The sequence below is a fragment of the Passer domesticus genome, chromosome 23 (assembly GCF_036417665.1).
Source record: "Passer domesticus isolate bPasDom1 chromosome 23, bPasDom1.hap1, whole genome shotgun sequence".
Taxonomy (NCBI): Eukaryota; Metazoa; Chordata; class Aves; order Passeriformes; family Passeridae; genus Passer; species Passer domesticus.
In genome coordinates this window covers 3,251,119-3,276,150 of record NC_087496.1, presented here as the reverse complement: position 1 = coordinate 3,276,150, position 25,032 = coordinate 3,251,119, and the positions used below count along the sequence as shown (strand labels likewise).

Genomic DNA, 25,032 nt, shown 5'->3' with positions numbered 1-25,032 from the left:
AGCAAGGCTGGCTCCCTCCAGGAATGAGTTGATGCTCGCTGCAACACAGGGCCCTCCATCACCACAACCCAGCACATTGTAACATCAGACTCCTTCAAAATTCCCATTGGGAACATCTCCATAGCTCCACTGCTCCAAATTAGACCCCTGCAAACCTTCACTTTGACCTCTAAAATAAAAGCAGTCATAATTAAGATGAGCTGGGTTTATTAGCTGGCAGATTCCAGATGTATTTCCATACTTTTTTGTGCAACCCCAGCATTTTAAAGCTGCTGCTCATCCAAAGCCTGGATTCCTCTGCAATTGCATGGAGCCCGTAACATTAAAGAAAACATCAATTCTGATGAGACCACTGGGACCTGCAATAAAAACAGGAGGGTGGTTGTACCACACACATCTGCTGCCAGCATCCTCCTCCACACCTGACTCCTGCTCTCCAGGCTGGAATCCAAAGGGGTCACAACACCCTCGGGGAGCCCCACACCACCCACCCATGTCTGACTGAATAGAGCCATTGCCAAATCAGAACTCAGAGGATGGAAACTCCAAATATGTGCTTGCAAAGGCAGCTTGTGAGAATCTGCAAGGTAGCAGGGACGGACGAGGTCAAAAAGGGAAAAATCAGTGGCAAAGAGGAGCCAGGACCTCGAGTCCAGGCTCTGAGAGGGAAGATAATAAAAAGGCATCATCCCTTTGCAGGCAGTGAATTGTTGCTTAAGCCCGAGGATCACAGACGGCCCTCTCATCTGAAAGGAGCAGTCAAGTGAAGACATTTCCCAGCCATTAAGTCGAGCGATAAAGCACCCGCAGTAAAGTCAGGGAAGTGGAATTTATCATGGCACCGTACAGATTGTAGGGCCAGGAGGGAGCTGGCTCAGGTCAACAGGTTGACCTCTTGTGTTGTCTAAAGATCCTTCCCTTCATCACCTCCATTAACATCCCATCTCTGCGCTGTGGCCGGCGCCAGCGCTCCCTCCCTGGGGACTCTCCCCCTTCCCTCCTGACTGGGGGGCACTTTCTTAATAGCCAAGCAGAAAAAATTTCCCTTCCTTAGCTCCAGGCCATTACTCCTTGTCTACCACCTTTGGAGACCAGGAATAATTCCTTTTCTTCATTTCCAACATTGCCCAGAAGGTCTTTAGAGATTGTGATCCCATCTCACCTCCTCGGGAGGTTTCTTCTCCTGTGCTAGACTATAATTTAGGGCTGGAATGGGTCAGCCCAGCCTTGTGATGTGCCTGCTCTGAGAAGTCACCTGCTCCTTCCAGGGAAGGAGTTTCATCCTCCCAATGACTTTTTTTTTTGCTCAAATCTGCACAGGGATCATCCTGCTCCTCCCAGCCAGTGATGCAGCTTTAAAGTCTCTGTTGCCCACAGAAGCTGTGGCTGCCTCATCCCTGGAATTGTTCAAGGCCTGGTTGGATGAGGCTTGGAGCAACCTGGCCCAATGGAAGATGTCCCTGTCCATGTCAGGGGCTGGAATGAGATGAGCTTCAAGGTCTCTTCCCACCCAAACCATTCTGTGATTCCATGATTCTACAAAAGCCTCTTTGTTTATGGTGTTCAATAAGGAAATAAATAAATTTTGAACAATAACATGCAGCCAGTAAGAGCAATTTGGGGCAGTCAAGGATGGCAAAAGTTCCTCAAAACCCCTGTGATCTGAGATCTCAGCCATTCAACTCACATCAGGCAGGTTTTTGTTTGGGATCAATGACCTTGTTTAAACCAAAACCATTCAAGCCCAGCAACCTGCAGCACAGAGGATGTTCTCTTGCTGTTGGTTGGCTGAAGTTATTCTCATTTATGCCTTTTTCTATTTCCTAGAAGAGACAGCAGAATAACCATCGGGAAGACAATTCCCAGGATGATTTCTGCCTTGTATCAGAGGAGCCAAAATGCGCAGATGAAAACTCTGCAAATGTTTTGCAGGAGAGCAGTAGCCCTTTTGAAGATGGCTGATTTCCCAGCACAAACATTTCATCCAGCCCTGAGAGTTCTTTGCAAAACAGTTTGAGCCCCACAAAAAAACAACCAACAAGAAAACCCAAAAAACTGTCAAAACATTGTGAAGGAGACTGAATTTTTCTGTTCATTTCAAAAGAAACCATCAGCACCCAGGACCAACAGACTGGTGGCTGCATAACAGCGCCTGGAGTTCAGGTATTTGGTGTTTCTGCGTTCCCCATGCAAGAGCCAAGTGGTTACAGTGCTCCTTGTTGGAGGGACAGTACAGGGTCACCTCATCAAAGCTCCAAAATTAAACAACCAACCTCTCTGTACTCAAAATTGCAACCCCAAAAAAATGCTGAATCCCAAATATAATAGAAATCCAGAATGGTTTGGGATGGGAGGGACCTTAAAGCTCATCCGCTTCCAAACATCTGCCCTGGGCAGGGACACCATCCACTGTCCCAGGCTGCTCCAAGCCCCAACCTGGCCTTGGGCACTGCCAGGGATCCAGGGGCAGCCACAGCTGCTCTGGGCACCCTGTGCCAGGGCCTGCCCACTCTCACAGGGGAGAATTCTTCCCAATATCCCATCCAGCCCTGCCCTCTGGCAGTGGGAGCCATTCTTGTGTCCTGTCCCTCCATGCTTGTCCCCAGTTCCTCTCCAGCTCTCCTGGAGCCCCTTTAGGCCCTGCAAGGGGCTCTGAGCTCTCCCTGGAGCCTTCTCCTCTCCAGGTGAGCACCCCCAGCTCTCCCAGCCTGGCTCCAGAGCAGAGGGGCTCCAGCCCTCAGAGCATCTCTGTGGCCTCCTCTGGACTGGCTCCAGCAGCTCCACATCCTCCTGCTGTTGGGTGCCCAAAAAAAAAAACAAACCAAAAACAAAGATTTGATGCTTGCTGCTTTTTCCTCCCTTCCTGACTGCTTCCCACCCTCTCCCCTTCCCTTGTGCAGCCTGTCCAGCTATCCCCAGGTCCCACTGATCCCCTCAGCCCCTCCCAGCCCGCCCAGGCCCCTCGGCCGCTGCCCATCCATGCGGATGGCTGCCGGCAGCACGGGGGAGGCTGTGCCGGCGTCTCGCCCCGTTTCCTCCTCTCCACCTGGCCGCTCGGCCGGCTCCTGCCAGGAGCAGCGAGGCGATGGCAGCGCCGGATGGATGGGCAGCGACCTGCAGCACAGCCAGGGCCGCACAGACGCTCCCAACGAGCTCCTGGGGTGCTGCCAGCCCCAGGCCCGTGTGCTCCCAGCTATTCCTGGCACTCCATCCCCTCACCCGGCTTGCTCAAGCACCAGCACAGTGTTGGGGCCTCATCCTTCTCGAGGAGCAACAAAACCAAACCACCAGACCATGCTCAGCAGAAGGAAAATGGATGTTACCATACACTCCCAGCTCACTTGCCAAAAACCAGGCTAAAACCAGGCTGATGTGGCCCCAGGCTTGCAGTGCCTCCTAGCACTAGCTCTAGACATGACCTGTCCCTGTGCTGGCATGGGTTTAACACCCAAAACAGCACCTAAGGAAGCACACGAACCCCTCCTGCATCCAAACCTCAGGGGCATCCATCCCAAGCTGTTGCCCATCCCTCGTTCCTCTGCATTCCAGCTCTGGTTATAGAAGCCAGCTGGGAGGGAGGGATGCAGGGAGCTGCTGCTTTCCAGCCAAGCCAGAACGCAGCTCTGGTGCTTATGAGCATCCCCTCCCCGTGGGACGATCCGTACCCTGGGTGCTGCAGGCTGGGGGATGATGGGATGCAGCAGATAATTTGCACTAATGGTCCCAGAAAGGCAGGGAGAGCTCTCCAGAGGAGAACACACTTGAGCAATAACCTAAATAGCTCCGCGTTTCCAAGCAAAAAGTCCTTGAGGAGGGAAGAGAGGCCCTACAGTTGAATATCTCTCCCCACCTGCACCGAAACTTGGCTGGGGATGTCGGAAAAAAGCTGCCCAGGCAGGGAAAGACATCAGATCTGCAATGTGAGCAGCTCTTGGAACCACGGCTGGATGTCCAGAGCTGCTTTCCGTGCCTGCTTGGACAGGCTGAGGCAGTCCTGGGAAGAGCCCAGCCCGGAGCACATTTGGCTCCGTTGCCAGCCCAAGGCAAAAAAGTCAGCCCATCTGTGCTGAGACAGGTTGATATAGAGGGTGAAATGCCTAAGTAAAATTCCACAACAGGGCATTAAAAAGATGTAATAAAATATACACGAGTTATTAAATATTGTCATCAAGATGAATCATAAATCAGAGATTTTATGGTTTCTGATTATAAATTCCATTTATTCTGTAAGCGTTTAAAGAAAGAAAAATGGAGATTCAGTAAAGATTTAAGCCCAGCCATGATGCTGCTGATATTTCACTGTTGCTTGTGGATGACACAGCTGGGGGAGCCCAATGTTGGGTGCACAGAATTGTCTGGAAGGATCCTCTTCTGCCATGAAAAATTCCAGTATCCTTACGGACACCACTCCAGAGTTCCTGTACTGCAAACTCTCCTCCCCACCTCCCTCTTCACCCTGTTTATGGCTTGTAAGATGCAGTTGACTTTTACAAAGAGAGAAATCATAATTTCAGGGAAGGGAAGGCTAAAACCAGTGCGTGTATGTGGGAAATACCTTTTCCCCTCTTCAAATGCCAAGAGAAATATCAAAGAAATTGCTTTCTTGGAAAGACTCAAGGGTTCAGATAAATTGTCAACTGCTGGGTGCCAGCACTTCCCTCCTCCTGCTGCAGCAGGACCATGAGGTTTCCCCTGTAGAGATGCCACCACAAAGAAATGTCAGGAGATGTAAGCCTTACAGAGATTTCCACAGAAAACAAACAAAGGGACAGTCCATGCCATCCCACTCTGAGAAGGATCTCTGCCCAAGCCAGCCTGAAACTACCAAAACCCTGCTCTGGTATTCTACAAAACCCTGAAAACCTTGGTATTCTACAGGCACAATCCAGGCGTGTCGACAGCCCTGGCGCTCTCTCAGCAATGACTATTTCCTTTATTTAACGCCCATTCCCATTTTTCAGCATCACAAAGCAGTGCTAGATTGTTCCTTGTCCAACCCTAAAACAGGTTGACTCAGTCCCCAACCTGCATTTCTCAGCTAAGACAAAACACACACCTGATGTACGGCTTTGCACGGGCTGTTTCCGTTCACTTTAATCCATTCACCATCCTATTACAGTTCATTTCCAGGGGAACCAAAGCCCACGGACACAGATCCATAACCCCAACCATTAAATCCCATCTCTCAGATAGGCTGGGTGGAAGCTGGACCACAGGGCAGATCCTGTTTAATTAGGGCTCATAAAACCAGCTCAGTGCTGCACCGGGGAGTGGGGCTGATTTGCAGCTGCCTTTAAAACGGAGCAGGGTTACTGCTTCAGCAGTTTTCCCAGCCAGTTTTATGGATGCAACAATAAAGCCCAAAAAAAAAAAAAAGAAGTTTGCGTGCCAGGAGTTTTAGTGCTGAAGCATCTGATAACGTCACGGCAGCTTGTTGTGGGATGGGGGGAAGGAGAGCACTGGGATGGGAGTGGAGATGTGGATGAGCTGCAGGAGGGAGGCAAACCCAGCCTTGCTGAGCCACACAGCTCCTCAGCGGGGAGATAAGACACGTTTAAAATGAGCTGCGCCATATTTCCAAACAGCCTGTGTGGAGGTTTATGTCTGGCCAGATGAAGCAGTGATGGGCTGCCAGGCTGGGGTTTATGAGGTGCAGCAAGGAGGGGATGCCATGAGCCTCGGCTGGGGGGAAACACTGGGATGTACAGAATCCCAGAGTGGCTTGGGATGGGAGGCATTTTCAAACTCATCCCATTCCACCCCCTGCCATGGGCAGGGACACTTTCCACTATCCCAGGTCCTCCCAGTCCCATCCAACCTGGCCTTGGACATTTCCAGGGATGGGGCAGCCACAGCTGCTCTGGGTACCCCATGCCAGGACATCCCCACCCACAAGGAAAGAATTTCTTCCCAGTATCCCATCTAAAGCTACTCTCTTTCATCAAAACAAATTAAATAGAGGTGTGGGGGTTTTTTGTTTTGTTTTTTTTTGTTTTTTTAAATTTTTGAGTAGAAATTCTGTCATCCCCCCACTGCTAACTCCTTCTGAGCTTCTCCTGCACCTGAGTTGCTGTGCTGGGGTTTTACAGCCTGGTGCATGTGAGCAGCAGCTCTTCTGGTGCATATCTCTGGACAAGCTCTCCCAGCTGTTTGCACATGGAATCCACAAGGAGCCAGGCTGTGGAAAAAGAGCAGGGATGAGCTTGTTCCTGCTGCTGAGCCTCCAACATGCATCCCGGCCCTGCACAAGGTCAGCTGGTTGTTTGTGTGAGCCCCCATGACAGCCCCAGGCACACGCACGACAATCCAGGTGGGCATTTGGAAAGATGAGCTGGCAGATCAGAGAAAAAAAAAGGGGGGCAAAAAGCAGCACTCAAGGCTTCTTGGATAGGAAAATAAGAGAATGAAAGCCTCCCTCAATGCCAGCCAGGGCAAATCAGCACTTCCCTTCCTGCCTCGCCGGCTGCGGCTTTGGGTAAAATGTGATGAAGCAGCTTTATGCATGAAAGAGGCCAATTTAAAAGCAAAAAAACAGGGCAAGTGTAAGGAAAAAGAAGAACAGAGCGAGACTGATGGGGTCAGGGCGCTGTTAAGGATGTCAATACCCATCACTCACCAGCAACCTTTCTGTAACTCCTGACCCCGCAGTGGCTGTCGCGAAACCGCAGCAAAATTAAAACAGAAATGAAGCAGCATCGGGTCCCGGCGAGAGGAGGCAGCGCCTGACAGGCAAGGTAAGGGCCTGACGTGGAGACAAGGAGGGGGCACGGCGCCGGCCATGGCGTCCCCTGAGCTCCTGGGAAAAGTGCGAGGGATGCAGGATGCGGAGAAAAGGGGAGAGGGTGGGACACGCGCTGCCGGCTCAGCGGGACACGGAGCAGGAGGAGGTGGCTCCTCTGACAGCAGCGGGCTGGAGGAGGTGAGGATCACCCCGCGGAGAGAGGAAGGATGAGGCTGATGCACCCCAAGAGCTGAGGCTGGAGGGGGGACAGCAGATCGCTACAGCCGGTGGGGTTACAACACCATCATTGTGTGCTTTGAGGGATTTCTGCTAAGAAAAGGTGATTTCCTCAGGTTGCAGGTGGGTTTTCACGCAGTCCTGCATCCCATCCATCCATAAAAATAGTGAAATAGGCAGCAAACCTCCCTCTGAGAGGGCTGGAGCTGCAGCAGCACGAACCTCCCCTCTCCTCCTGCCCCCGGCTCTCTGTGCAAATTTAAAGCATGTTCCAGATATGGGCTGACCTTTCCACAACACATGAAAAGGCAAAAGGAGAGGTGGAAATGCACAGAAGGGAAAATGTGTCTTGCGATGGAAAACAGACCATGCACATCCCACCTAGCAAAATGGGAAAAAATGGGGGAGGAAGGGGATCTGGCCTGGGATCAGTCCCAAATAAAGCCAGATCTTCTCAATGCTGTCCCAGCCCCAAAGGGTAGGTCCCAAGGCAGGCCCTGAGCAGATATAGCCCAAAAGCACATGGGACTAGGGTTCCCTTTCTGGGAAGCATCCTTAAGGCTCACCCACAGTGATCTCCCACCTATTTAACCCCAGATTTTGAAGGAGATAAGTTCCCCAGATCAGTTTAAGGAGCAGGCAGTGGCCAGCAGACCACCGCAAAGTCTCCCCAGCACTGTTTCACCCATCTCACGCAGCTTGCAGAGCATCCTTCTCCCTCCCCATCACACAGATACCTGCCTTTCTCTTTAGCCAGCCTCTCCCTCAGCCTGCTGTTGTGAGAAAAGGAGGACGAGCTCATGCCCTGGTGCCAGCGGTTCTGTGCTGCACCAGGCACAGCCCTCACCAGGAACAGAGGGAAGGCAATCAGGAGAACCACGGGAGATGCTGTCACACACAAACAGCACTGAACCTGCTGGGAGCCCCTGGATGCTTGTGGATGGCAAGGACACAGATTCCTGGGGTCCTGCCTTCCCCGTCACGGCTCTTTCAGCTTTAAGCTGGGCCAAGGTGAGGGCTCCTGTGTTTGTGGGCACGACCCTCCCTCCACCTCCCAGCCCGGCACAGCGTGCAGGATCAGCTCAGGCTCCTCTCTGCAAGACGTCCAGAAGCTGAGACAGAGCTGATCCATCTTCCCCGCTGAAAGAGTGTAAACAACTCAGCTGCAGGCTTGGAGTGCAAGAGAGGACACGCAGTTGGAAATTTTAAGGGCCAATTTACTAGGTAATTTACTAAACACGCTAATAATTGACATTGCAAGCACCATCCCGCTGTCCCCAGCTCCTGCTTAATATCCGTAGCAAGAGGGAGAAAACAGCTTTCCCTGTCCTCGTGGCTCTGCAAAGCCTCCTCTGCCAGCCAGATCCTGGATGCCATCTGGGCAGCTTCGCTCTGCTCAATCCCAACCAACACAACAGCAACCCTGGCAAAAGCCAGGCTCCTGATTAGTATGCATATTTCTGAGCGCTGATTCCACCTGAGGATCTGTGCAAGGGAAAGGTGTGTTGTAATTACCACCTCTTCCCTAGCTGTAATTAAAGACAAACTGAAGGGAGTTATGCCCAGGCTTTCTGTTTCCCTGAAGCTTTTCCCCATGCCAAAAAAACAGCTCTGCAAGAAAATTCCCAGCAGTTTCTTGGAGAAAGGCAGCAGCTCAGCCTGGAGTTGCAGCCTGGTTTAGATTATGGTGCTTAGACTGGGCTTTTCAGCCAGACACAAGGAGAGGGCTGGAATCCAGGTATCCCACATCCTTTAGCCACCTGCTGCAGGAGGGGATGAACTGCCCTCTCTGTGAGGAACACAGGACATGGAAGGGACCTTAAAAACCACCTCTGCCATCCCTGCCATGGGCAGGGATGCTTACAGTGTCCCAGTTTGCTCCAAGCTCCATCCAACCTGTCCTTGGACACTCCCAGGGATCCAGGGGCAGCTGCAGCTTCTCTGGGGAACCTGTGCCAGGGCCTCTCCACCCTCACAGATAAGAATTTCTTTCCAATATGCCATCTAATCCTGCCCTCTGGCAATGGGAACACATTATTTCTTGTCCTGTCACTCCAGGCACTTTTCCATAGTCCCTCTCCAGCTCTTTTGAAGCCTCCTTAGGTGCTGGAAGGTCTCCCCTGACTGGCAGATGATCAAGTTAAACCAGACCCCTATGACTTAAGTGACTAAGCCTGGGTGTGGTGAAGCCCAGCACACCCAGTGGTGGCATCTCTGCACCAGTGGAAGTTACACGTTCAGTCCTGTTCAACAAACCATCCCAGGACATTAAATCCCTGCACAAATGGGAGGGATTTGGGCTGTTTGTTTGGTCAGAAATGCTGTTTTGTTGAAATTTAAAACTTCCCATGGGAACACGTTGACTTTGACAAAGTCACGTTTGTGCTTTTATTGCCTTGATTTGCTTCATTTTAATTCCAAGCACTTCTGCTGGTTCTTAATGGTTTATATTCCTACCTAGCAAATCTTTCGGAGAGATGCTCTGCTTCCCCCACTTCTCCCCGTTGAGAAACTCCACTTGCAGGGCAGGAAATGAAATTCTAAATTCAAAATGCAGTTTATATTCAACATAACCTCTGCATAATTGAGAGAGATTCCAAATCAACCCAATCCTGGGCACTGTGGGGAGCACCCACAGCTGGGTGCCCAAAGGACCAGTGAACATCTTTGAGTTTATTTCTGTCCTGCACCTGGCTGGATCTACACATTAGAAATGAGGATGAAAATCTGATGAACAGTAAGTAACTCTGTGCCCTCAAAGACACAGGGGTTTCAAGAGCCCTCTCATCACTCTCTCAAAAAAAAAAACAAACCAAAAAAACCTCTCAGGGTCCACAAAGGCCTTTCACATTGAGCATCTTCAGCCTGAAAAGCCCTTCAAAGTTGTCAGTCTCATCAAGCCAGGTCACAGTTTGCAATTAATCATTCACTTGATTAATTTTGCCTCCTTTAGCCTGTGAGTCCCTGCAGGTACAAAACACTGCTGGGGTGAGGAAGCCGTGGGTGGGCTGTGAGTGCACTGGGACAGAGTCAGCGTGGATATGCCTTGGGAGCACAGAGACAAACCACCCTTCAAGAGGGGCCAGGCATGGGCACAAGGTCAAAGCTCTTGACCAAAAGCTTGGGCAAGCAAATTCCTACAAAAAATTCCTCTGGTGGGTGTAATGACCTCACTGAGGTATCACATCACACATCCCTCCTCCTCCTCTTCACCTTACACTCAGCCGTACTCTACTCTCTCCAATGGATCAGCAAAACATTCCTTTCAAATTGCTGTGAGGTTTTTTTGTGTGTGTGTGTTGGTTTTCTTTCTTTTTTTTTCCATTAGGAGACATGTTCATTAGGAAAATATCAGAAACCTCTGGGGCAGCTTGTGCTTCTAACTCATTTTCCAAATGTATAATGAGCCAGGAGTAAATTTTTTAGGGTGAATTTAATTGACCTTTGCAGTGGCATTAGGCAGATTGGCTTAAAGTCTATTAGAGCATAATGTAACCTGGTGAGATTTTAGGGAAGGATATTGGAAAAGCCGATGGAGTTGGACTGCTCTCCTCCCTTCCACCCTGAGCTTTCTTCACAGAGGAAAAGAAGGATGGCTCAAGAATAGAGAGGGATGAACAGAAGGGGAGAGAGATGAACAGACGGGGAGAGAATTAAAAGGGAGAAGCGAGGAAAAGAGTGGGAGGCAGAGAGAGGCGAGCAGCTCCAACTGGCCCTGGGCTGCTGCAGGTTTGGCTGCTCAGGGACGGGCAGCGGCAGCCACCGACCGACCAGCTGGGCCATTTGCTGGGCGACACGCTGCCAGCTCCCAGCAGCTGAGGATCAGCCCCTCCGGCGATGGAAGAGATCCCAGCTTTGCAGGGATGGCTGGCGAGCCGCTGGTCCCGCAGGGGAATGCGGCTGACAGATGCTGGGCTCGGAGCTGCTCCAGGTGCCACAGCCAGGGACCTGCACCTGCTCAGGGACACCCCTGGGCGCACGTTAAGCTGTCCCTGTGGAGGCTGGTCAGCTCCACATCCCGGCTCGTATCCAGGAGGAGATGTCAGACCTCCAGCAGTGCTAATAGGGGCTCTCCAGGGGCTGCTGAGAAGCAACAAAAGGTGAAAACTATGGAATTTCACTCCAGTGCAGAGAAACAGCACAGCAAGAAGGCATCAACCTATAAAGCCATGTCCTGCTCACATGTGTGACTCCAGTCTTGGGCTCTCAGGGCATAATTGGGACCCAAATTAATGTGATGTCACCCCATAAGGCACATGGAGGCTCCAAGCACCTCACCAGCCCCATGTATACCAATATATAGAAAATTAGAGTCACAAAATCCCAGAACGGTTTGGGTTGGAAAGGGCCTTAAAGCTCATCTCATTCCACCCCCTTCTGGGACACCTCCAACTAGACCAGGTTGCTCCAGCCTGGCCTGGAACACTTCCAGGGTGAGGAATAAACAACATCTCTGGGCATAATATATACATACATATATACATATACATATACATATACATATACATATACATATACATATACATATACATATACATATACATATACACGCACACATATATATATATACACACACACATATATATATATACATGCACATATATACACATACAGATACATATATACATATATGTAGATATATATACATATATATGGGTGTGTATATATATACCCACACATACACATATACATATGTGTGTATATATATATATATATATACACACACACACACACATTTATATAAGGAGTTAAAAACCAGCCAGCCCTTACACCAGTAACAAATTTCCATCCCCAGACTACAATTCCTGCCTCCTTCTAGCAGCTTTGGCGGGAGGTCCCCGTTCCGGGTCAGCATCCCCAGCCCAAGCCCCACCCGTAGCAGCACCGGGGCACAAGGAGTGGGAGCAGCGCCGCTGCCCTGGGCGCTCACACACCTCTCGGAATGACAGGAATACAATTGCAGCAATCAGAGGCCTCGGGGCAAAGCTGGGTTCCAGGAAGCTGGCACGGCACTGCCGATCCCACCCTTCCGTGTTTCACAATGCCGCACACCAAGCTCAGGTTGTGTTTACAGGGAAGTCGGAAAATCCGCCCGGTGGGAGCCCGGGATTGCAGGAGCGGGGTCGGACCCCACGGAACGGGCTCTGGCTCCCAGCACCGTCCTGCTTCGCAGCCGCCTCCTGAAGCCCTGCCGGACCCATTCCAATTATCCGAGCCCTGCTCGGCCCTCGGCACAGGGATGCCTCGGGGAGATCACCCGGCAGCACTCACCTCTAACCTGTCAGCACTAAAGAACTACTTTTCATTCGGTGTTTTTGCACCAGCCCACAAAGGAGGGCCGGCAAATCAGCCTGGGAAAATCTCGAGGCTCTGTTTTGAAACATCACTTGTTTTGCTTTTTTTCTCCCCCACCCAGCCCTGATAATCTCAGGCACTCCCTGTCCGTGCAGGGGTGGGGTATGAAATGCCAGGCTCGTTCCAGCCCACACCATTCCCACCCTGCGTGGAGCAATCCTCCCTGAAGTCATCCCCAGCTCTGATAAGGAAATGGGGTGCACTCCCTAGGGATGGGCGAGCAACACGACACTGAGAGCCCAGGGCTGAACCCGGCTGCCCCCGGGCTCGGGCTGGTGCCCTGATGTTGAAACCATCCTCCCTCCTCCTCCCTACAGCCAAAACAGCTCCGCCGGGATGCTCCGCTCTGTGCCAGAAAGGCAGCTCTCACTTGTTATCCTCCTACTGCGACATAAATGCGATTCCAGCATCCCGATTCCCAGTTACAAACCCTCCACCGTGCCTGGCCGGTGCTAAACGCGCCCGTGGTGCCGGCGGGGCTTTGCTCCCGCAAAGGCTGACGCACAGGCTGGGATGTGGGAAGCCTCAGGAGCCCTCCCTGCACCAAACCGGCCACAAAAGGGTTACCGACCTGCTCTCCTTTCCAAACTTTGCTGCTTCATCCCCTGAGAGGCTGCAGCGAGGGAGAAGAAGGTTTCAAAAGCGAGCCGGAAAATGAGAGAGAAAAGGGGAAGGTTTCAGCTGGATGCAGTGAAATGGAAGGCTTTGTGTTTTCGGAAATTAAGGATGTAAGGGGTCTCTTTGTGCTAAATGCTCTGGATGGGATGAAAGTAAATAGAGCTCAGCTGGGCAGGGGAGTTCGGGCCACATCGAGAACAATTTTTAGCCCCGTTAGATATTAATTTCCCATACATCATCCCCCTGTCCTCTGCCCGTTTGAAGTGCTCAAGGTTTCAGGCTTCAAAGCGCACCACGCCGGCCACTCGCACAAAGCTCAGGATCCGTGGGGAGCCGCATCAGCAGGTCCCAGCCCCGTGTCCCAGCAGGACCCCTCCCCGCAGTGCCACCCCCCACGGGCCAGCCCCGGGATGTGGCAGCTCGTGTGACATCCCCGGGGCTGTGCTGCAGGAGGGACGAGGCAGAGCAGATGAAAGTGCTGACCCACTTTGTGGCCCGAAGCGCTCATTAAAACCCAGCCACATGTCCGTGCACGCCTGGAAAAGCCGGTGGGGTCGTCAAGCCCGTCCCTGCCTCGCTGTCACTGATGAAGCACCTACCAAAATCAATGGCGCTTTGTTGGGTTGCGTCAGCTAACGAGGAAAAGGCCATTTATTGTTTCAGCCGGGAAAGGCTGACGCACCACAAAGAGGGCCCTTTGCCTGACTCAGAGCAAATATCTGCGGCTTTTCCAGGGTGATTTGCCTCCGACAAGAGGCTTCTGTCCTCCAGCAAGACGCCCGGGCTGACGGTGGTCCCGGCTGGGAGAAGCAGCGATGCTTCTCTGGATCCCCAGTGAGGGATCTGCATCCCGCATCACCGATGTTGGGGTTTGCAATTTCTGTGGATGCACAGCACAAGCACAGAGCAAGGCAGGCAGAGCTATTCCAAATTTCCTCCTGGGCAAAGCGAGGCACGGCTGACCGAAGAGCAGGAGGCAGAGCCCAAGCTGAACCAGAGCCAGGCCAGGCAAAGCCCAACCATCTGCCTGTTGCAAAGCCAAATGAGCTGAGGTTACTTGATTGAAACAGCAAGTGCATAAATATCCAATAAAATAAACAACAGCCATAATTAATAATAAAATAAAAATAGCCTTTCCTTTCTGCTCCTGCACTTTGCAGCCGCAGAGCTCAGGGCACATCACACGCCAGAGTAACAACTAATTATAAGCACCAATTACGATGATAATGAAATAATCTACCTTCCAAACCTGCTTGCCATTAATTTTCCCTGGCTGTAAAGAAGGTTGAGAGCTCACACTGGACAGAGCGAGTGATGTGGGTGCACTCTGCTCTGTGCCACAAAGCAGCCTGACAGAAGGAGGGGGGACAGGGCTGTCCTCACACCCCGAGACCTTCCTGCAATAGTGACTTCCCCAGGTCATTGCCCAGAGAAGCTGCCACATTCCTGGAAGTGTTCAAGCCAGGTTGGGGCTTGGAGCAACATGGGATAGTGGAAGGTGTCCCTGCTCATGGCAGGAGCTGGAATGGGATGAGCTTTAAGGTCCTTTCCCTACCCAAAGCATTCAATGATTCCATGAAAGCCACACACTCTTTGAGGTAAAACAGAAGCAAAGCACCACAGCAAAGATTTTATTTATCTCCTCTCTGTAAATTGAAGGTTTTGTTTCACAACACCATCAGCAGACAAAAATAAAGGGGCTGAAGGAGGACAATTTGGATGAGAGGCTGAGAAGCAGCATTTATCCCCTTCTAGACAGTGACTCAGGGAATCTTGTGGGCACGGACTGATTCATAAGCCACCAGTTAAGCAAGAGCCTGAGTGGTGAAGTACTCGAGGTTTGCACTTTGTTGTTCTCCTGAGCCAGAGCCAGCACCTTGCTCCCGACCCCAGCCCATCCCATGTCAGGCTGCAGATGTCATTGTCTGCCCCATATCTCTGATCCTGCTCATCCCATGGAAGTCTGTGGGTGTCACTGCCCATTCCATGACTCCAATCCCAGCTCATCCCCTGTCAGGCTGTGGATGTCATTGCCCATTCCATGACTCCAATCCCAACTCATCCCATGTCAGGCTGTGGATGTCATTGTCTGCCCCATATCTCTGATCCTGCTCATCCCATAGAAGTCTGTGGGTGTCATTGCCCATTCCATGTCCCCAATCCTGGCCCATCCCCTGTCAGGCTGTGGGTGTCACTGCCCATTCCATATCTCCATTCCCCCAGGGCAGACGTGCACTCACAATGCTAATGCAGAGCACTGCTCCTGTGTGACAAGGACACTCTGCTTCCCAGCTCGGATCTCCCTGACCTGGGAATGTGTGCTTTCTGCCCAGAAAACCAAGCCTTGTCCTGGGCTGCGTTCCCAGCACCGTCAGCACCAGGTCCAGGGAGGGCATTGTCCCCTCCTGCTCCATTCTGGTGAGACCTCTCTGGAGCACTGTGTCCAACTCCGGGACCCCAACATCAGCAGGATGTGCAGGTGCTGGACAAAGTCCAGGGGAGGGCATGGAGATGCTAAAAAGGCTGGAGTGCTTTTCCTATGGAGACAGACTGGGAGAGCTGGGGATGTTCAGCCTGCAGAGAAAATGGCTCGGGGAAAACTTAGAGCCCCTTCCAGGGCCTAAAGGGGCTCCAGGAGAGCTGGAGAAGGACTTTGGACAAGGGCCTGGAGTGCCAGAAATGGGCATTCCAAAGGGGAATGGGTTCACACTGCTACAGGACAGGGTTAGATGGGATATTGGGAAGGGATTCTTCCCTGTGAGGGTGCTGAGGCCCTGGTGCCCAGAGCAGCTGTGGCTGCCCCTGGATCCCTGCAAGTGTCCAAGGCCAGGCTGGACAGGAATTGGAGCACTCTGGGATAGCTGAAGGTGTCCCTGCCCTTGGCATGGGCTTGAAACAAGATGATCCTTAAGGTCTCTCCCAACCCAAATTATTCTGGGATTCTCTGATCTTGTGTTTGATTACAGAGGATCCTGGCTGGTGCATTTCATCAGCAAGGATGGCAACCAGACCCCTCCACATGCTCCTCTCCCACCTTGCAGAGAGCCACCAAAACACAGTGCTTGATCCAAAATGGAAAATTCCTGGGCTGCAAAGCTGGAAAAGCAAAAGCTCTGCATGTCAGAGAGTGTCAGAAGACCCACATGTCCCTGCCCCAGTGGTTTTGAGGCAACACATAAGTGTTGAAAAGCCCAGGGCTGGCTCTGGCACCAAAGGTGAGCAGAGCCTGTAAGATTGATTTCTTTTTGTTTTCGATTGACGGCGTGTTTGCTAGAAAATGTCATTTTCAGGAACCGAAGCTATCTGTGGATTCAAGTCAGGTTTAGCGAACAGTTTTCACAGAAAATAAATAGAACGGGGAGAGGAGGGAGCTGCAGAGAAGTCAAAACATCTCGTGGATGATGTTTCTTGTGTGTTACATTTCAATCTCTCACTTGAAATGTCATTGTCATTCCAAAAAATTGACATTTATCTAAAAGGTTAAAAAAAGGCTACGCTGAGTGAAGCATATGGGTCGGTTTCCACGTTTGCATAAACTGTTTCATTAGGATTTGACAGAAACACTGGGCTGACGTCACTGAAAGAAACCCAGCTCCACACTTTTCTCCGAGGTGACCTCAAGGCAATGCTGTTTCTTTGCCCTGGCCACCAACTAAGCTGTGAAAAAGAATTTTAAAAGCCATTATTCACCCATCATGGTCAGTGCTGGGATTGGGAGAGTGCGTGGAGCCGTTGCCACCTCAGGGAATTGTCCAGAGTGGTGCAGGTGTACAAATCCCCTTGGAAAGTCATTTCAGGTTTTGGCAGCTGTGACAGAGCTAAACCAGCAAAAGTCCATATTTAACTAATGGAGGATCCTAAAATCCAGGAACGTGGAGAAAACAGGACTGAAAAATGACACAACCAGCACATGCAGGGAATATAAATTGTCCCATTCATCCTGAATTTGACCTCAGATCCCAGGAAGCCCATGGAAGTGTAATGACCAGCCACCACCAATTTAATCCTTCAGTTTAATCCCATGATAATTATAATGCCATGGCTCCAGGCTGGAACAAACAACTCCTCCCTGAGGCAGAAAAGGCCTTTTCATCACCTTCTGAAAGAACTGGTCAAAGTCCTGATTTTCTGAATTTTCCCCCAGACTGATGTAATGCAAATAATAATTACAGGGCCTGGGGGGGAATGACTGACTGGAAAATAGAGGGAAAACATCTCTGGGAAATGGTCAGTCAATGGGGGTTTTGTGATGTAGAATCTGAGGTTTCCAGAGGGAGACCACTGGAGGGGAAGAGTTCAGCCCAATTTTGGGAAGATGCATGCTTTCCCCTGTGTCTCTCAGGACTGGGAATGTGGATATCCCCAGGGTAAGGATTGAGATGCCCAACTTCTTCCAACCTTATGCCCAGATGGATATCAGATTCCCCCAAAAGCACAACTGAGGTTTTCATCCTGCCCTCTCAGCTCCCTCCTGCCATGGCACCTGAGAGAGACTTATTTTTACAACCTAATTCAAACAGGCTCTGCTTACAAATGAATGGCTTTAACAACTTAAGAGCTTCCCAACAGCAGCCAAAATTTGTAGAATTCCAGAATGGATTGGAGGGAAGAGAATCATGGAATGGTCCAGGCTGGAAGGGACCTTAAAGATCATCTCGTTCCACCCCCTGCCCTGTGCAGGGACAGCTTCCACTGTCCCAGGCTGCTCCAAGCCCTGTCAAAACTGCCCTTGGACACTGCCAGGGATCCAGGTGCAGCCATAGCTTCTCTGGACAACCTGTGCCAGGGCCTCACCACCCTCACAGGGAACAATTTTTTCCCAATATCCCATCGAAACCTGCTCTCTGGCAGTTTGAAATAAACCAGAGCAAAGGTTTTAGCAGTCAGGGTGCTGGCAACATTTCTGATCTGGATGTCAACTCTGTAGCAGTTCCTTTTCTTTTTCTTTTTAATTATTTAGTTGTTTTTATTTTTAATATTCATTCATTCTTTTTTTTAAAAAGCTCCAAGCTCCTTAGAAAAAGGCTGTGTGTTTTTCTACTCTGTGCTTGGATGACTCTCAGCCCCCTGACAGAGAATCTATAGGTGCTAACAAAATACAAACGGATAATTAATCACCATAATTGGGGATTGGGTAGCTTTTATTCACTTCCATCTCCTCTGTGGAGTTTCTTCAAAAGAAAAGAGGGGGAAAAAAATCTAGTAGAGAAGGGAAGAAAAGAAATCCCGTAAGTCTAAATGGGCTGCACAGATTTATGGAGAATTAGTTTAGTCCTTGGGACCTTGTGACACGAGAGTCCAACCAAACTCCATTCTTGGCTTTATGATGTTTTCAAGCCCCCTCAATGCAATTATTTCCTTGTCTCCCTACAGCCCATCCATTATTCTCTATAATAATATGTTTTCTGAAACTCCTTTCCATAAACAACGAGAGCAGGCAGCGAGAAACCTCATTGTTATTGATATCGTGTCACATCACCAGTAAAACGGCTCCTGCAAAATGGGCTGAGCATGGAGATGGTTTCAATTGAAAACATCCCCACCTTTTACATCCTTCCAAGATAAATGAAGCCAAGGCACTGTGACGTCACACGGGGAAATTTAACCCCCACAATTGTTTTGGGGACAGGGTTGAGACAACCAAACAAATTGTTGGTAGGAAGCAGGTCCCTGGCAGAGTTTGATGCTCCTTCCACTGGATCTGGCCCCACACCATTGCTCACCAGCCATGACACTTTTAAAAGCAAAAAGTTCCGGGCTTATTCGTCCCTTGAACCCATAATTATGCAAGGAAATCAATGAAATGTTGTTTTTACCCAGCATAAGATGCTCAAAAGCACAAGCACCACTAAGCTCCTGTTAAAATAGCAAAAATCCTCAGCCCCCAAATCATCATCCTTGAGGGTTCAAGCCCACAATTCCCATTATAACTGATAAAATCACAGCAACTGCAAAGTATAACTGGCAGTTTCAGTGGCAATTTCACAAAGAAAGATTTGAAATGAGCTTAAATAGCTAAAAAGTGATGCTTGTAACAATGATTATCCAGTGTAAGGCTGGATTCTGGATTTCTAAGCCTGGAAGACAGAGCTCAAGCCATACTAATGCTGCCTTTGCACTCAGACACATGGATCATGTTCATTAAATTAATTAGAACAGTCCAGTTATGATCCTGGCAACATCAAACAAGGATTAATAAACTTTCTACACATTCTAGGTAGACCCCCCCCCACATCCCCCAAAGATCATTAATGTCTCTAAAAATTTCAGGTATATCTTGAATCACCCTAAAACTTAAAAATGAATCCGTGGGGTAAGGATGATGGCATCAGCCTACTAAGAGATTCAAGAACAAAGATTTCATGTTAAAAGATCAAGGGGGAAAATCACTCATTGGCCACAAAGAGAAAAATAAGAGCAAGAACACAGCTGGAAGCAGCCCCGTAGGGTGAGATAACTGATCCCAGGGCCCTGCATCCTTCCTCATCCTCCTGCTTATTCTGACATTTCAGCAATAGGAGCATCCAGGCAGTGCATTTTCCCAGAGACCAGATTTTTATCATCCTAATCATGGTCCGGGACCAATACATGGAAGCATTTACTGGTCCAGAAAGCATTTGTACTGTTCCAGTAACTAAGCACTTTTGAAAGACTCTTTTCCACCTGATTGTAGGAACTGATAGCTCAGGAGCCGCTAGCGAGAGATTGATGCTTCATATGTTTGAAAGCTCAAACTCCAAGCAGAGAATATTGCACTGGTTTCTGGCTCTAGTGGTTTTCATAACACCCAGCAGCAATATCATGTCAGAACAGCAGCTGCCAAATCTGGTCTTCAATTATTGCCAGCTTCAAGTTCAAGGAAAGCTAAATCCAGGGGTTTGGTGCGACCTGATGTAAAATGTAGCTTTAACAGGACTCCCTTTGTCTTTTCTCCTCTCCCATACATATTTCAGGAGCTGCCAGGTGTCTGCACCAAATTAGAGACTGTGGATGGCTGGAGGCATCCTGGCCACCCGCTGCTGAAATAGGTGGGTTAAATGGTTTAGACAAACAAAACCTTAATGCTTTCAACCTCCTCGAAGGGGACCTTCAACCCTTCTCCTCACCCTTTTCCAGCCTGCAGAGTTTAACAGTGGAAAATGGGAGGTTAGGACTTGCTTTCCTTCCTGAATTTATTTAGCCCAGAAAAAAACAAAGGAGGTTTAAGATGTCATTTGGAGAGGGCAAATTTGTTGTCCAGAGAAGCTGTGGCTGCCCCTGGATCCCTGGAAGTGTCCAAGGCCAGGTTGGATGGGGCTTGGAGCACCCTGGGGTAGTGTAAGATGTCCCATGGCAGGGGGTGCAACTGTATTATCTTTAAGGATCCTTCAAACCCAAACCATTCCATGAATATGTGACCTCATGGCCTTAATTTACATATACAACAGCACAGGAAATTACAGAGCAGGATTCTGTGATTGTGGAGAGATGGGTCCATGCTAACCCTGCTGCTCCCTCACTTTAGAACCTTCTAGTCCAAGCTCTCCCACCATTCCCAACAAGAAGATTTTGGCAAATAAAATCCACCAAATTACACACATTCCTGCAGCACGGACTAATTCCAAGAACAGGGCTGCAGATCCTTCCCCCTGCAATGACATGTGCAAACGTGTCCTGAGAAATTTTGGGAATTCAATAATATTCCATGTGTGTTGTGCAAAATCTCTCAGCAAAAAGTTTCATTTAGTGTCACGTGCAGAGCATGAAAGCAGAGGGTGGGGGTATGCTAAAATCCCTAATGCTATCACTTCTGCAAACAAAATTAATGATTTTCAAGCCCTGGAGCCTTCAGATTTCCCTTCCACAGGGACTTGTGTTGGGTGAGGACCAAGTTCTCTCAACCACATGGGAATTTCATACTCCAGCGATATAAAAGATGAGGGTTAAGCACACGGGGAAGCTACGTGAGGACACAAGAGAAAGGCCATGATGAGTTTCCATCAATCCACAATGTCTAAGGCCAGAAGAGACAATCAAAGCTGACAGCCTGGAGAAGCCAAACCATGCAATTTCACCCTCGGAGCCCCAGAGCAAACACAGGGATTATTCCCTTGCACTCAGGCAAGCACCAGCAAACCCAGTCACTTCTTGCTGATGCTGTGGCTGGGTTTTAGCAGGACAATCAGTCTTGCTTAAAAGACTTCAAGTGATGATGAATTCACCATCTCCCCCACATAATCAAGGGGTAGCTTGGTTTGCATCTGGCTCCTATTTTACCGGAGATCCAAAGATGTATTACACAAACTGGCCTGGATTTAGGTCATGTATCACTGACATCTCCATCCGAAGGGAAAGGCTTTGCCAGCACCTACAAGAAAAACTCCTCTTCCTCCAAACCTCAGTCCTCAGTGCCTGGGACAGAAGCCATCCCAGCTTAGGGTTGGTGAAGGTGACATGTCCCCATGCTGCCTTAACACCAGTCTCCAGCCTGAGAAGCTGTGGAGAACCTCCACATGCTTCTTGACACCTCCATACCAGTAAGAAATCCCAGAATCCTTGAACGGTTTGGGTTGGAAGAGGCATTATGGATCATCTATTTCCAACCCTCCTACCATGGGCAGGGAACCTCCTGCCAGACTGGAAATGGGGCAAAAGACCCAAAAACCCGCTGCAATGGTCAAGTCGGACCCAAAGCATCCTCTGGGTCTGATCTGAGGGAGGGAATAAACCATGGGCAAAATAAATAAATAAAAAACCAATCTCCATTTGGAGGCACTAAATCCCCACTCCTTTCCAGATGGCTGGGAGATTTCTCCCAGGTGGTAAATATATTATTAGGAACTCATTTCACCGTGAAATTGACTATTCAAAACACAGACAGAAGTTAATATATTAGGACAACCTGTCTGAAAAGCTCACATTAGAGGGAATTTATTTTTGTTTAATATAAAACGTGGCAGTACACACATGGCCGTCCTCGAGCTGCTCCTCAGCAGAAACATGCGTTCAGACATTGGGGAGGTCTCCTACAACAGGACAAATGGCACTGGATAAAGTCACTGTCACCTTTGGGGCAGCCCAGCCAGCAAGGACATCAACACTGGAAAGTGGAACCTGTGCCATGGCTGGGAGGCTTCTCCAGATCTCACTGATCATATTAATGCCATTATTCTGCACTCCTCAGGAGTCCAGTGGTTAGAGAAAACCAGAGCAAGGTATTAATAAAGATTCACTGCTCAGGGACATCCTTCCACTGACTCGGAAGGGAAAATCCAAGCAACATGACAAGGACATGACAAATGTCTTTCACAGGGAGCCATCAGGTCTGACAAGCCCTCCAGACACCCCTGATCTCATCCCCCACTCAAAGCAGGAGCAGGTTTCAACCCGAAGTCGAGCCTCAACTTCCTCCAGGTTTAGATTAAGCCTACATTGTGAAACTCTTTTCATTTACAGACCAAATCCAAAGCTTTAGGAAGGCTGGAACCTCCCATTACTAGCTCACACCTAATGCGTTATTTCTTATTAACCACTAATAAGAAGATGCCTAAAGTAAAAGATTTTTCTAAAGCATTTCCTAGTCGAGTCAATTGTTTTGATTGCATAATTATTTAAAAGTATCCCAGATATTTTTTTATCAAGGGGGAGCAGCATAATTTTGCAACTCTGTAATGAAGAAGGCTCAGAGGGTCGACAATGAGTTTGTATGGTTTAATTTTCTTCCCAGCCTTCCTGTCAAGGAGCTGCAGCTTTGCTTTGGCATAAGATCTGCCTGGGGGAGGTCAAGGAAGGTGACCTTTTTCTTCCCACTCAATAGCAGAGGATGAGAGTCTGAACTGCTGGACACACACTGACTTCAGAGCGTGTCTTCATTAGAGTCCACACGACATCTCTGAAGTCTCAGCCCTTCTGGAAAAGCATGGATGGGAGGAACTTCTGCAAGCCGTGGGTCTATTAGACTACAACTTATTTCACTTTAATTCAGCTGCTAATTAACTCACTTTAAGCTAAATGCCTCTGTCTTGGGTTAAGCGACCTCTTTGCTGGCCTTTGGTTCAGGACAGGCATGGTAGCTCAACATCCACCTCACCTGAATGCTGAGCTCTTCAAAGAGGTGTCCCGGGATTCCTGCACTAAACAGGTTCTCTTGTGCAGCATTCCTTGGGAAATGGGTGCATGACAGCCTGGACAAAATCCAGGCTGGACAAACTGTCCTTTGAGAAGGGAAATTGGTAGAAGGTGTCCGAGGAGGAAGCGAGCATAGAGGTCCAATAGAAAACATGGGAGGGGAAAGAGTTATCCCATCCTGGAAAAAGCTGGACATTTCCAAGATCCATCACCTTTCTCTAGACCTTGGAAAATTTCCACCTAGAAAAATACAACCCCTATACCACTCCCCTCAGACTAGCCCAATTTGTCAGGAGCAATCTTTAAAATCCAGTCTAATCCTGCCTGCTCAGATCTTGAGCAGAAAAGCCACTTGAACCCTAAAAAAGCCACTTATCTGCAGGGATAAAATTCATGGCCTCCCTTGGCAACCAAACCTCATCCAGCGATGAGGCCGCAGACTTGGCCTCTGGCTCTTTGTCTCAGTCTCTCTCAGCCATTCTGCTGCAGATAAATAATTAACCACACGTTGGAACAGGGACCTGGGCACACGTCTCCTCCATCCCGGCTGAGTGCCTGAGCTGATGGGCTATAAAATCCCTGCTGGCCCAACAAATATTTATTCATGCAAAATGGAGCAGCTTCTATGAAAGAGAGACAAAGTCGTGTACCCTCCTTGTGCTCTGCAGAGGATTCACCCCGGAGCAAACATTGACGAGGTGGAGATATGGGTTTGTTGGCCAAATTCAGAATGTTGTCATCTCTTGGCTGAACTCCTCATCCTTCCAAACTCCACCATACAGGGAAAAATAGCTGTAATCATTCAAGAGCAATCTTTATTAATAAAATGGGGTGGGGGGAGGCAATATTATTATTATTAATAACTATTAATAAAACTTGGACAAGGGACACATCCCCATCTGATGTCCTCAAACTTGGCTGTTTGGAGAGCTGAGTTAGAGCACACAGTGGAATTCCTGGGGCTCTCCAGTGCAGGCCCAGGAGTTGGTCTTGCATAATCCTTGTTGGTGCCTTTCAACTCAGGATATTCTATGATTCTACGAGTATTTAACATGAACAGCCATGGTGGCCTCTTCCAGTGGTTATCAGGGCCACCAACTAATTGCCAACTCCACCAGTCCTTGAGGCCATGTGACACTTGGTCCTTTAGAAATCCCTCTAATTAGAGCCATCCTTCCTTGATTTTCCAGTCTATATCAGCAAATCAAATTCCTAGTCAGAATTCCTCTTTCTGTGGCCTTTTTGTTTTGATTCTCTTACATCTCCCTTCTCCAGTGGAATAGGGGATCATTAATCCCCTCCAATTAAATTAGACTTTTGCACATATAAAGGAACACACCTGAAGTTCCTGAAAGAAGTCACACCTTGGTACCTGACCATGAGAAATGGTCCTGGAAAAAGGTCCTGCTTTTCTTTTTTTACCAGTAATTCATTCAAGGCACCAAACCCAGCTGTTAGGAGTGGCTGACATTCGCTTTACAAAGCTAAAATAAACTAAAATACAAAACCCTTCCTCTGTGCATACATTGCTTCTACAAATCTGAGTGCTAATAGTATTTGACATGTTGGTAATCTGTGTTTTTTTACCATAATTCATTTAGAGTGGTTCTGCTTGATTATTGTACATTTTACAGCATGATGCACAGAAAATGTTGTTGCTTTTTTTGCCTCCTTAACTAGTTTTATTCCTTCTAGAAATCACTCATTCATACTACCCACATTTGAAGCTAGAGGGGGAGGGAAGAAACAAAGCAAAAATCAAAGAGAAGACAGGCAGCAAGAGAATAGGAAATAAATGAAGAGAAACGAAAGGAGAAAAAACAATAAGAAGGGAAAACAAACCGAGAAATTATGCAAATAGTCTAAAACAAAGCAAAGAGACAGAAGGGCAGAGAGAGGAGTCAGTTCCCTGTGTTTTGGGATACCACATCCTATTTCTGCCTAGAGACTGGGGCAAAGGACAACCTAACAAGTGAGGACTTGATTGTATTCAT

The 25,032-nt window shown here is 49.0% G+C and overlaps 1 protein-coding gene across 2 annotated transcripts in view; it reads right to left on the bottom strand.

Annotated features, from left to right (window-relative positions):
• The window catches only part of LOC135285584 (protein CEPU-1), a 357,552-nt gene that overhangs the window by 155,929 nt on the left and 176,591 nt on the right, over nucleotides 1-25,032 (bottom strand). The window contains exon 1 of one of the 2 annotated variants that reach the window (XM_064397994.1): nucleotides 12,885-12,930. The exons of the other annotated variant lie outside the window; for it this stretch is intronic. Within the exon in view, the coding sequence (XP_064254064.1) occupies nucleotides 12,885-12,915 (31 nt within the window). The 5' untranslated portion in view covers nucleotides 12,916-12,930. Of the gene's footprint in view, nucleotides 1-12,884; nucleotides 12,931-25,032 lie in introns of those variants that run through there. 2 annotated transcript variants of the gene reach the window in all.